The following is a 13,175-nucleotide window of genomic DNA, read 5'->3' as shown; positions in this document are numbered from 1 at the left end:
GGGGGGGGGTTATTTTAAATTCCAAAGGCACTTTATCAGGATGCACAGTAACCTGAGCCATGAAATAACTGGCCTTTAAAATTTAAATGTGCCTGCCTTTATGGAAATGAATGGGAATGTGTGTGTGTGTGTATATATATCCGTTTGACCCATACAATAGACTAAAGGGAAGCATACTGTACTTCCTGGAAGTCACTGCGGGTTTAAAGCTTATTTCAGCTCAGCTTTATGATCAAGTAGTTTCAAGTCACACTCAATGCCTCGGAAGGACAAGCAAAAAAAGCATTTTTTCTATGGCCCTAAATAACAATATTCAGTCATATATAACATTCCTGATATGACAAAATGAACTGAAAAACATATTATTCATTTCAAGAACATACCATTGTTTGTTGTTGTTTTATTTTGTTGTGTTATTCATATTTTATACAGGAGGTTTTTGTGTTTTTTGCACAGGTTTTTTTACTGAACTTCTGATGTCTTCGTTCACTAACATATTACTTTTTAATCAAAGAAATGACAGCGGGATCAATGCAATATGGCATACCAAAAAAAAAAAGATGTAATAAGTCATTTCTTCAGAGACTGACCTGGTGCTCCTGTGCCTGAGGTCGATGAGGACGTCCACCTGAGCCGAGGAGCAGTTGGACAGCGTCAGAGACACCGGCACCACACAGAGACTGCACACAGAGACAACACAGGCTCGCTTTTACTACAACAACACATGCTAACAGGGGCTTGCTCGTGAGAGCCACACGAGTCTTCACATTTTCTTTCTGCTCGTACGCATCTTCAACTGGTCCAGTATGAAGTGAGAATGCTGAAGCCTGCAGCAGTCAACCAGGTCGCAATGTAAAGAAGGATTTTTATTCTTAGTATTACTAATGTCAGACACTTCTAGTGACAAAGTGAGCCTGTCAGGGCAGAAACAGCTCTTTCAGTGGACGGACATTAACAGTGTGTAATCGTTAGAAATGGATTATAAGTTTTCACTCAATACTGGACCACTTTCGAACATTAGTGTCCCCATCACTCAGTTAGACACCAGCACACACCAGAGCTGCGGAGACACCCTAAGGACCGTACAGCATCCTGCCAACATCCTTCAGCCCACACTACAACAGGCACTGTCCATTCATCATGACATGTCCCTTGGCTGTTCTCCCGTGTGGGCAGCATCCCTAACCCGTCGTAGATCTATGCTGCTGGGGCCAGGTTGGTTCAGAGGCAGAGCGGGCGCACATGTGCAGAGAGGTTTAGTCCTCAACACAGAGGTTCAGGGTTCGAATCTAACATGTGACAATTTCCTGCATGTCTTCCCCCCTCTCCGCATTCTCACTAAACTGTCCTGTTAAAAATTAAAGGCGGAAAAGCCCATCCTCCTCTATCCATCTTTTCATTGGATTGCAGTAAACGATTTAAATTAATATTGAGCTACAGTTTAAATGGGCCTGACTCAGCAGGTTCCTGTTCTGGAGAACCAGAGAACACAGTTACAGCACATGAAGACAGCAATACAGGACATTAGTATGGGCTAGACAAATAGAGACAACTGAAAACAACAATACAGACTTGGACAATACAAGAACAATCAATGAGTGCAAGTGTAACTGTTGAGAAGAAATACGTGATGGATGGATTTCTGGCCATAGTTGTTTTGGTATGGGGGGGACTTGAACGACTGCCTGTGTAACTGAGCTAGTGAAGCGTGCTGGTGTCATATTGGTGATGGTGAAGTGCTTTTTTTTTATAAGATTATTTTTGGTGGATTTGTTCCTTTATTGTAGTGACATTGTGGACAGACAGGAAAGGGCGAGAGAGATGGGGGTTGACACGTAGCAAAGGGCCGCAGGTCGGATCTGAACCCGTGCCGCTGCGGCAGCCAACATGGGGGCGAACGCTCTTACCGGTTGAGCTAGAGGCCGCCCCCTTAAAGTGCTATTTTGAATCTGAAAATTAAATGTAATAGCGGGCCAAAGTGTGAGAGCATTAACAAAGTCCTCTCACGGGTAAATGTAACCCTACATGAAAACCTTTTCAAATGGAGAGGGACCCTTCATCCGCGAGAGACATTTCAGGGTGCGTGTGTGTGTCTCTCACCTGTCTAGGACAAACGGGTGTGTGTAGGTCTCGGGGTAGTGCAGGTTGGTCTTGATGAGTTGGGACAGCTCTGCAGAGGGCGGGACGGCTGGAGGAGGAAGCTCGGATTTAAACTTGAGCAGCACCATCTCCTGGGCTTCCTGAAACACACGCTCGGAGTTACAGCCTGGCAGCACATCATCCAAAACACTTTTCAAAATAAAACCCCCACGGAGGTATGAAGCATCACGTCCACACACACACACACACACACACACACACACACATCAGGGGGATTGTCTGAGCTGACCACCACTGTTCTGTCGTTACATCCCACTATCAAGAAGTGAATGTTTCCATCAGCTGGTTTAAAGGCTCCGCCTGAGCACATGGTTCCAGTGTCAGGAACAAAGAGCCAACTGTCTGGACCTTCCTGCTGTTTGACAGGTTCTTCCCATGAGCATTTGACCGAGAGGTGTCGATAACACTCTTTATGTAGAGACAGTCTCCTCCACAGGTGTGTACAGCGGTGTCTGACAGGTCTGGAGGAAGTTATATACAGACAGTCCTCAGCTGCTTCACGTGTAGACCCAGTTCATTTTCGTGCAATGTAACCGGACAAAGCAGCTGATCGGTCACCTTATCAGTCCCTCGAGAAAAACGTCAAATACGCCGCACTTGCCGATTTTCGCACAAAATAACGCGTGGCTTGCATGATTTCAGAATTCTTGCATTTTTTTTGCGAAAACATTCACATATATCTTAGCAGAAAGTTAAAAAAGGTTGCGTTTACTTCACACAAGAGCAGCCGTTTCCCCCTGTTGCCATGGGAACGTTATGAAGTGACGTAATTATGCCACAAGACAAACTCAGTTTGCAAAAACAGTTTTTGCAAGTTCCCTGCAATTTCATTGCATAAAAATCCCGCATATTCCATCGCATTTTTTAAGATAACGTGCCGCATAATCAACAATCCCCAATTATTATTTTTTTTTTTTTTAAAGGCACATTTTTCTGGAAGGACTGGCTAATATATTTACATCATCATTATTGATTTGCCTATCTGTGGCATGAACTCTTCTTAAATTTTGGATGGAAACACTTCTGAGTTTCCTTGTTGCCTGGTAACGTTAGAAAATCAAATCAAAGTGTGCTTTGACATTAGTGAATGTCCCGAGACACTTTTTTGTGACAGACATTTGGCTAACACAACAGTTAGTGTGCAGCCGAGCCAGACGTTTATATCACAGGCAGGCATGCATGTCTCTACAATCTGTTCCGTAATATTTTAGCACGAGGCCTGGTTTTCTGAGCGGCTCCTGAACCTCTCATGATGCTTTCATACAAGCTCCACACTTCCTGTATTTGTTTCAAATTAAAAGCCTTGTAGCATGGCACTGCCACACACGAGTCCCTTTAGTTCCTAACATGTGAAACATTGCAGGAACATGTTGACGGCTGCTGCACCTGGATAATCACGACAACATCCTGTTTGGCTGACACATGAACATACACTGTCCATGATCCACAAATCATTCTTTTGTTTAATGTATTTATTTAGTAGCCTTTATTTCAGCACAACTATGTGTGTACCTCTTTAGGAGTCAGAGTGCTGGCCTCCTTGCAGATGCTCTGCAGTGCCACATGGAGCTGGCCCTCCAGGATCAGCTGTTTATTGTCCTCCACCACATAGGCCTGAAAACACACATCTATTTAATTGGGTGGATCAAGGGTCTGGAGTCCAAACAGAAGCCGGATCAGGCTGTCTGGGACTGATCTGGACACCGAGCGCTCGATACGTACCTTCCAGATGACGATGATGTTGAGGTCCAGCTCGTTGCACTTCCTGACAATGCTGCTGAGGTCAGAGGCTCGGTCCTCAGCGGGGACGCACTGACTCTGTCTGCTGGAGGACGTCCTGGACGGCGCCTCGTCCAATCGCTGAGATTCGGAGGGCCGACAGGCCCGGAAGAAGAAATCTCCACAGGGCGTGGAGGAGCTGATGATCTGCCGGGAGACAGCAGGGTGATCACTGACAGGCTTCACCATGTGCTACCATCAACTCATCTGCATTTTCTGCGTCTCCCCAATTGCATTTTTCATCAAACCGTCAGTGCATTTGACCGGTTTTTATTCAGCTCTCTCATTAGGATCTATGCACCGGCTCTGCCAGGCTCCACCCTTTCTCACAGGCGCCGCACAGTCTCTCCGACTCCACCCCCACAAGCCCTGTATCTCCGCGTCCTTCTCACGGCCACCTGAAGCTTTTATTTACGCTTTAGGTCTATTTTTCCAACAATATATGTAAATAATGTATATATGTAATATAAACCAGTATCGAGTATCTAACTATAAGTATCAAAGTGAGAAATGCATTCAGTCTGACTAACTAAACTGGCAACACGTTGCTTTCATCTTACCCGTTCATTTCCCAGATTCAGGTCTGCAAAGGTGTATTTCTCTACGGCGTCTGAGGTAGCTAGAAACAGACAACACAGGCGAATCAGCACTTAGTGCAAAAAAGAATCTAAATGTGATCAGAGCAGAGTGATGAGCTTGTGTCGGAAGTACCTTGCTGGGGCTTGCATCGAGTGGCCCTGAAACACAGCTTGGCTCTTTCTCTGCTGGTGAGTTTACAGTCTGGAGGGGAGGAGGGCAGACAGTCAGATTAAGAGAAAGACACAGAAAGACATACAGAGACCGACAGACAGATGAAGAGAAAGAGACAGACAGAGAGAGAGAGACATACGGACATAGACAGACCGACAGAGAGAAAGAGACAGACAAAGAGAAAGAAAGAGACAGACAGACAGAGACAGGCCGACAAAGAGGAAGAGACAGAGAGACCGACCTAGATCTTTACAAGTAGAGGGACAAAGGCTTTCTGAGTAAAGAGGCTCCTCGTGTTCAACACACAGCTGACATGACCATGATAGACTCACACACCTTTGTCCTTGGCCGGGTTGATACACCTGTGGAGGCGCCAGTGTTGACTGCTGCTCGACACCTGGATGATGTGGAACTCACGCACGCCAGCTTCACTCTGTCGGCCACAGGACGCAGATTAAAACCTGACAGCAAAGCAAACAGCGGCAGACTGTGCGTGCGGCGGGGCTGCGCATCTCACCGTGTTGATGTTCTCCACGTCGACAAAGACCAGCGTTCCAGCGCCGCCTCTGTCTTCCACACTGTGAGGTGGAGGAACGCTACTGCGGCAGGCCGACGCCTGCACGCTCAGGGAGCGGCTGGCACAGATGAACACGGTGTGACGCAACACCCGATGACTGGACATGAAGACAGAAGACCAAGAGTTAGAGAGGAGGGGACCAGCTGTCAACACGTCAGTGCAGTGTCCATGAATAGACATGGTGTCACTATGATCCATGGAAATGGGCTCTATGATTGGCTGAAGGCTGGTCAGGATACATACGCCTATAGATCTCCTGTTATTAAACATGCTTTATTATGAGGTGTTCCTCTGTGTTCCTGGCAGTAAATCATCCCTCAGTTACTTCAGTGTTACCTGCTTCTGATTCCTTTCTCTGTGCTCTCGTAGTAGAACAGGAAGTTGATTTCGTGGACTCCCTCCTGGTCTGGTCCTCTGAGCCAGAGAGGCAGCTGGGTGGACTGCCCTGGCTGCAGCGTGCTGCCATCCACGGGGATGTCCATCACACCCGACGGCTGGCTGAAGTCCTCCGCTGAAACCAACATCTCAGACGCCACGGAGCCGGGCTCGCGCGCCGTGGCCAGCGTTTTATAGGCTGAGCAGTTTTCAGCCGAGGTCGGGCTGAGGGGCGTGACGGGCGTCGTGGTCTGGCTGCCGAAGGTGAAGAAATCTGGGTGCGTGGACGCCACCCGGAGGCCGCACAGAGAAACGCTGCTGACGTTACAGAACTCAACGTAGGCCTTCCTGATCTCACCGCACAGCAGCGCCGTGGGGAACTGCAGGAAGAAGACCTGAGAGAGAGAGAGAGAGAGAGAGAGAGACACACACACACACACACACACACACACACACACACACACACACACACACACACACACACACACACACACACACACACACACACACACACACACACACACACACACACACACACACACACACACACACACACACACACACACACACACACACACACACACACACACACACACACACACACACACACACACACACACACACACCATTTGTTTTGGTGACGTTACAAACAGAGACTTGTAGAGAATGAAAATGAGACAAACTGTCAAATATCAGTGACATTATGTGCACATTATTGTTCAAAGAAAAAACAGATAAGGGAATAGTTCATAATAGATATAATGGGAAAGAGATGATCTGAACGCTAAATATGAAGCTGGAGCCAGTAGATTAAATGCTTCCTACTACATTAATCATTACGCATACACTCTCAATACTAAAGTCCCAATCACTGCCTATTATTTATTTCCTGATCTTGATCATCTCTGAAATCCCATGGCTGACGCCATTACTGGATGCTTTACTATCCAGACTGGGCTCTGACAGGGTTTAGACTGGGTCTCTACAGTGGTGTTCAGTGGTACCTCCATCAGGGGCATGGGTGGAGTTACGATGGGATCCAGACGCAGGTCTAAGCCATGTCGAATCAACATCTTGTCCTCTTTGGTCTGGTTGAGTCGCGGGCCCCGGATCTTCAGGTCCTGTCTGCCACGAACCACCATGAGATCCAGAATCTGCTGGGCTGGAGACAGGAGGACGTCCACACTGTGAGTGATTGCCCTTCTTTTCAACTCGGGCTTCTCTAGAACATGTTTAACCCGACACAAACAGAAAATGATGAATGTGTGCCTGACCTTCAGTGCTGGGCGCCGTTTCTCCAGAGGACGCTGCAGCCAGGTCGTACACCACCCCCACAATGTGCAGCTGGCCAGTGGTGTGTGGCAGCAGCCGGAGTCGAGCCTGGGGTCAAAGGTGACAGGACTGTTAGCAGAACAACACACCTACATGTTTGTCCAGGAACAGCCCACTTCATTATGTGATGGGATAGAAGAGATGAAAGATGTTTTTACAGTCAATTTGAATAATCTTTATGCATGTTATAACCAATGTGAGTGAACACACCCACACCCCCAAACTACTTTGTCTGCTCTAACCTGCGTGGCTGTAAATCCTATGTTAGTAGAATGTAACCGCTTTTTTTGCCGCTTTTGTAAAAGAAAAAGTATTTTGTGCAGATAGAGTCTCTATATGCTGGGTAAAAGGCCAACAGGACAAGGGAGCAAAACCCATTAGTCAGTCAGTCAGTGAAGCATCAGAAGATAAAAAATATGTGTATTAGTTTCACAGTATATCAAATGTACAGGGCTTTCTTCATTTGAAAAGTCAAACATATGCTGTGTACCTGAGTGGATGTTTGGAGAGGAATAAAAAAAAAACAGAAGTCCTGACAGAGGTTGTTATAAATAATGCCTCTAAGCCTCTAAGTTTTCTGCAGCTCCTCTCAATGCAGCTGCAGCCCTTAAAACAGGAGCCAGCGCATCGTACAACTGAAAGCCAAAAACCTATTCGCTATGCTTTCAAAATAAGGTCAGGGGGAAATCTTTGTGCTAACCTGCTGCATAGAAATAAGTCAGACATGCTCAGACAGTTTGAGTGAACAGCTCATTGAACATAAAGGATAATCTCCACTAATCAATCTAAAAGACACCTCCTAATAACACAATGTAGATAATCTCCACAGTCTCTGCAGACACAAACAGCCGGAGCCTCACCATCTTGGTCTCCTCTGGCCCCAGGAGAAACTCCACGATGATCTCAGTGGTGACCACGTCGTCTCGCTGTGCCGCCTGCAACAGGAAACAGATATTGAAGGGACCATGGAAAGGTTAGTCTTTAAAGCATCTGTCCATCACAGTGACCAGGTTCCCACCCCGACAGACACCGTCTCCTCGTTGGTGACGGCCTCTGCTGCCAACCTATCCGTGGCCTTGTCCTGCGACGGAGACGAAGACGCGTCGTCGGCAGTGAACCTCCAGAGGAGAGACAGGTTGGACAGAGCCAGAGGGACCTTCAGAGGGTTCCTGAACGTCACCTCCACGATGATTGGCTCTGCAGAGACAGAGAGGCGCAGCAGACAGTTGACATCAGTAAGTGTTCTGATGGTGTAGAGTAGCGGTCAGCAGTAGTTCCACCTCTTACCCTCGGCCACAGCCAGCGGGTGGCGCAGGTTGTCCGTCTGGCTGTTCAGGCAGCACTGGGTGGGCTGGAAGTTCGCTGGGACAGTCCCCCTGTTGGCAGCGGCCACAAGCTGCTCCTCTAGGTGGCCCCACATGGCTGCCGTATCCTGGTCATACTCCTGGTCCAGGGACACGTGGGTGGCTGCCTGCTTCTCCCCTGCACACACCAGCGCATTACAATCAACAACAGAGCATTAGTGGCTCAATATGTTGTTTTTCCTCTGTCACGCTGACACTTGCACAAGTTAGAAAGACCTCTGCTCAAAGGCCCCTTAGTAGCTCATAAATTAGGTTCTCGATCAGGCGTCACAGGCATTGCATGGTATTTAAACTGTACCACATTTGAGGCTCTCTGCCCACTTCACCATAATTAATTTAACACTTCAGACCTTTTAATACCACAGAGTGCAAGTTTAACACTGGCCAACAGTGGGGACAATATTGCCTGACATTACTATCCTATCACATTTCTATATAAAAGTATAGCAAAAGGATAGTACCTGGACCAGATGAGCAGATGGCACAAAACAGATGGATGGATTAACCAATTAAAGTCTTTAATAAATCGGCACCTGCCGATTATAAGGTAAGATAAACCATGTTTGATTTCCGGTGGGAAAATGTGGTTGTTGCCGCCAGTTTTACAATTAAAAAACAACCTTGTTCACAAATAAGTACACTCAGGTCCTTTAACGTGGCTGCGAATTAACTCACAGACAAAGCCAAAAGGGGCTTTCTTTTCCATCAAGAGATCATGGAACTCCATTGCATTACATGTCAGTGAGGTCAAAAAGACTGGACTAACTGGGACAAATGTCTCAATGAAACCCTGCATGCAGAGTTCTATAAAGGTTTTGACAACATTTACTAAAAAACATATTTCTGCCCAGAGAGGAGAGCTTGTGTTCTCACTGTGACAGAGGACAGTGGAGACAGATGTCAATGTGAACGTCTTGGAAAGCAGCACATGTCGACTCTTCCGGCCAAGACTCTGAATTGGGAGTATGTACTTGGAGCAAATGGTGGAGGTTGATTTGAACTAATCAGCACTCTCTTCTTAAGATGGAGTCGAGCTGGGAAGAGATTACAGATGACTGATCGCTGCGTTACCTTCTGCGAGGCGGCGTTCATGTCCGAAGTAGACCCTGGTAGCTGAGCGGTGGATGCAAGGCAGAGGCAGCTCTGGGAGGCTGTCTGCATTCCCCCCCATCACACTCTGAAAACACACACACACACACACACACACACACACACACACACACACACACACACACACACACACACACACACACACACACACACACACACACACACTTTCTTAAGCTGAGCTGGAGGAGGCGTGTAGATGTGAAGCAGAAGAGTTTTGAGAATGTTACCGACAAAGTAGATGTGGTTACCTTATAAACGTAGAGATACTCTCGGAGGAAGGCGCCCTGCTGCGTGGCGGTCTGCCTGCTGTCATTGGTCAGGATGTGTCTGAAGGCTGTCACAGCGTTCTCCGGCTGGGACAGGGTGAAGGACTGCCGGCCGATGGTGAAGTTGATGTGGTCCTCTGCCAGGGACCAGCCCCGCTCCTTGTACACCTGCATGGCCTGGCAGTAGCAGCGCAGTGCGTGCCTCCTCTGCATGGAGAGACAGAGGACAGGCCCAGGGACAGGAAACATCAGCCAGGAGCAGAAGATATGGAAACAGGCCCAGGGACGGGACACATCGGCCAGGAGCAGAAGATACGGAGACAGGCCCAGGGGCAGGACACATCAGCCAGGAGCAGAAGATACGGAGACAGGCCCAGGGACGGGACACATCAGCCAAGAGCAGAAGAAACGGAGACACAGCAGCACAGAAAGGAGACAGGACGAGAAAAGTCTTGTTAGGATACCCCATTGGTCAGGTTAATAACGGATCACTGGACTCCCTCCATATTTTGCCTTTGTGAGCTTTCAGCTAAAAGAAGCTGGACATGAGCGATTCATCATGTCCAGGATTTCTCTCACTTATTGCATCTAAACCCAACCAGTAAATCCCCCAAACTGCCCTCATGATAACCTCATGAATAATGTCAGCGACATCATAAAAGCAGGAAACATTTTTTCCCCTTTTAACTCCTGGACAGTGTGGTGAGCATGGTGATTGAAGCTAACACAAACCTGGGATAGTATGGTATAGACTCACACATTCAGTAGATCAGTGACAGTCCAAAGGCTCACCTGTCCCGCTTTGCTGAAACGATGACCAGCCAAGATCATATGGAAGGCAAACTTGCGCACCATAGGGTTCCGCATGTTAATAAAGCAGTGGGCAGCCTGTTCCAACAGCAGAGCACTGCGCAGGTCAGAGTCCTGTACAAAAAAAAGGTCCAAGCTGAATGAATCCAATGCAATTTTACTCCATAATTGTAATGTTATTGAATGAAAAGGTAACATATGAAGATGCTCAGGCCTTTGGATTCACCATTTTCAGGTCAAGATGGGATTTATGTTGTGGATGGCGACCACTGATGTTAAACAACTTTGTACATTGCATTGTGGGATCATTTGTGTCCACTGCGTAAAGGCATGTCGCCACTGTGCTACATAATGTACTGTATAGTGAAAAGTGAACTATTTACTAGTAAGACATTTCAATGGAACAGTACATGTGTCAGTTGGGTCTGTGCACATGAGTGGGGTGTGCAGTGTTTGCTTACCTCGCTGGTCATCTTGATGAGGAGCGCAGCAGCCTCAGAGTATTTGCCCTGACTCTTGAGGATCTCAGCGCTGATTAATGCACAGCGCTCAGCCAGCACCATGTTCCTGTAGAGGGCAGAGAACATACCAACACGTACGCTCAACTAAAAGAGAATACTCTCTCTCATGTCCGTATTATTCTGGTAGCTGTGGCGCAGCAGAGCCAATCATGTGCTTAATATAGTGCACACTCTGTCACCCAATGCAGGTGAGGACAGGTGAGGGCAGCCGGGTGAGCTCCACTCTGTTTGGATGTGTGCGGCTGTCTTTTTAACATTTTCTGTGTTAGCCCCTATCCCTCCTCCCTCCTTCTTAATAACTTGCCTGGTTAAATGATCAAAAAAATTAAACAGCGTTTGGAGCCATTTTGTTTCCAGCCGTGCCGTAATGTGGTTTGTGTGTCCAGGTTAACTGGTCTCTGGTGAGGAGCCATACAGTACAAAGTACGGTTCAAAAATGACTAATGTGATTGGGGGGGGGGGGGGTTAACACATTTATCCTTTTAGATTTAGGGCGCACAAAGACAGATTCATAATGGTTAGCTTTGAAGGGCCACTGTATCAGCACAGCAGCCCGTTAGCCTAAGCCTAACCTTACACTGAGCCAGCAGACAGAGAGACTTGGTGTAATGAGGTCATACTTGCAGACATCTCTGTACGTCTGGATGGCGGTGTCCATGTAGTGTGCTGGATACGGTCTGGGAGCTCCAGGCTGCAAGAAGGCCGACACTGCAGCCATTTCCTACACAAGATTTCAGGATGAAGGGACACAACATGAGGACAGAAGACGTCATGATTCAGTCCACTCACAGGTTTTTACAGAGCAGAAGTGTTCTCTAATGCCACATAAGACTGTGAAAACTAAAGCTCCGCTCTGTGGCCCTGCAGCAAGGTGTCATGATGTGCTCCTGCCTTCCACGTGTAGCTCTACTGGATGTGTATCGTGCAGGGAGCGCAGCTAAAATGCCTTTCAGAATTGAGCAGGACTGACGGAGAACCGCAGCTGCTGACCAGGAGACACACAAGTGCATATTCAAATCTGAAACAGACTCCTTTTTTTGTGCAAAACATGGTGACTACTGCGTTCTCTGTTTCAACTTCACTATAAGCTAACAAACTCAAACCCAAGCCACCCCATGACTGCAGAGCATGGTGCATCTGGGCTGCGTGAGCACTCAACCCTCCAGCAGAGCAGGCTTCTATCACGTGGGATGTGATGCTCTATTTTGGGTTCTTCTTCAAAAACAAAGGTCACTGTTGATCAACTGCCACATTTATGTGCCAAAGGTAGACTCTACTAAATGAAATGTCAGTTTAACACAGTGGTGCTCCACTAGTCCCTACTCTCTGACAACTACAGGCTTCTTCCATCTGCAGGTCAACAGTCTGTTAACACATAGTCCTCATACGGATTGACAGAAAGGTGTGTGTAAGGTGTGTTCTCACCAGTGCTCCTGCAGCATACAGCATAGCCTGGTCTGACAGGAAGTCCTTCTTGGCAGTGTGGTAACAGCTGTAGGCCAGCTCGTAGTCGTGGACCAGGAAGCACAGGTCAGCCATCTTCCTGATCTGGAGCTCCGGGGCTTCTGGGGGATATCTGCCATCACAGACAGAGGGAAAGATCAGCCAGCAGTGTGTACAGTGTTCATGGTGTGGAAACAAACGCAGTCTCAGATGAAGTGTGATGCTTACAGAAGGCCACAGGTGCTTTTTGGCTCACTGATGCTCTTCTCTGGAACCTTCCCTCCGCCAAACCACTTCTTGGTGACCGTGAACAGAGAGCGACTCAGCCCTTTCCTGGAGACCAGCTGTGGACAGAGAGGCAAGGGAGCTCAGTGCTGCTCTCACACGCTGCAGTAGATCGATTTTACTGCTTTTTATATTTGTATTGTTTTTTCGAGTAGACAATTTTAAGATCTGTCGAGGGGCAACGGATGAAAAATAGCCTGTTGGCTAATTCTGGTGCATTTACAGCAATGTTAATTAATGTACACTGTCCTTGTCAAATAAATTAATAAATTAAATGAGACTAAATAACAGAACCACCTCAGCACAGACTGCAGTCTCCACAATGACAACAGCTTACCTCTGTCAATTACAGGTCCACTAGTTAGCTGGATGTATTCTTTGTGGGTGGTTTGGGGGGGGGGGG

General features: G+C 47.5%; 1 protein-coding gene across 4 annotated transcripts in view; it reads right to left on the bottom strand.

Annotated features, from left to right (window-relative positions):
* Window positions 1-13,175, bottom strand: part of trappc8 (trafficking protein particle complex 8) — a 22,703-nt gene that overhangs the window by 1,130 nt on the left and 8,398 nt on the right. For all 4 annotated transcript variants that reach the window (XM_034880558.1, XM_034880559.1, XM_034880560.1 and 1 more), the window contains 21 exons: window positions 12,716-12,831; window positions 12,470-12,620; window positions 11,665-11,765; window positions 10,985-11,090; window positions 10,506-10,637; window positions 9,696-9,920; window positions 9,409-9,514; window positions 8,261-8,455; window positions 7,992-8,170; window positions 7,834-7,908; window positions 6,916-7,021; window positions 6,646-6,803; window positions 5,603-6,036; window positions 5,207-5,363; window positions 5,026-5,122; window positions 4,651-4,719; window positions 4,500-4,558; window positions 3,883-4,086; window positions 3,673-3,774; window positions 2,101-2,240; window positions 591-680 (listed from right to left, as the gene is read on the bottom strand). In XM_034880558.1, the coding sequence (XP_034736449.1) occupies window positions 591-680; window positions 2,101-2,240; window positions 3,673-3,774; window positions 3,883-4,086; window positions 4,500-4,558; window positions 4,651-4,719; window positions 5,026-5,122; window positions 5,207-5,363; window positions 5,603-6,036; window positions 6,646-6,803; window positions 6,916-7,021; window positions 7,834-7,908; window positions 7,992-8,170; window positions 8,261-8,455; window positions 9,409-9,514; window positions 9,696-9,920; window positions 10,506-10,637; window positions 10,985-11,090; window positions 11,665-11,765; window positions 12,470-12,620; window positions 12,716-12,831 (3,002 nt within the window). The remainder of the gene's footprint in view (window positions 1-590; window positions 681-2,100; window positions 2,241-3,672; window positions 3,775-3,882; window positions 4,087-4,499; window positions 4,559-4,650; window positions 4,720-5,025; window positions 5,123-5,206; window positions 5,364-5,602; window positions 6,037-6,645; window positions 6,804-6,915; window positions 7,022-7,833; window positions 7,909-7,991; window positions 8,171-8,260; window positions 8,456-9,408; window positions 9,515-9,695; window positions 9,921-10,505; window positions 10,638-10,984; window positions 11,091-11,664; window positions 11,766-12,469; window positions 12,621-12,715; window positions 12,832-13,175) is intronic.

This window comes from Etheostoma cragini, chromosome 9, assembly GCF_013103735.1.
Source record: "Etheostoma cragini isolate CJK2018 chromosome 9, CSU_Ecrag_1.0, whole genome shotgun sequence".
NCBI classification, from domain to species: Eukaryota; Metazoa; Chordata; class Actinopteri; order Perciformes; family Percidae; genus Etheostoma; species Etheostoma cragini.
The sequence above is the reverse complement of the archived record's forward strand: the minus strand, read 5'-3'. Positions and strand labels throughout refer to the sequence as shown.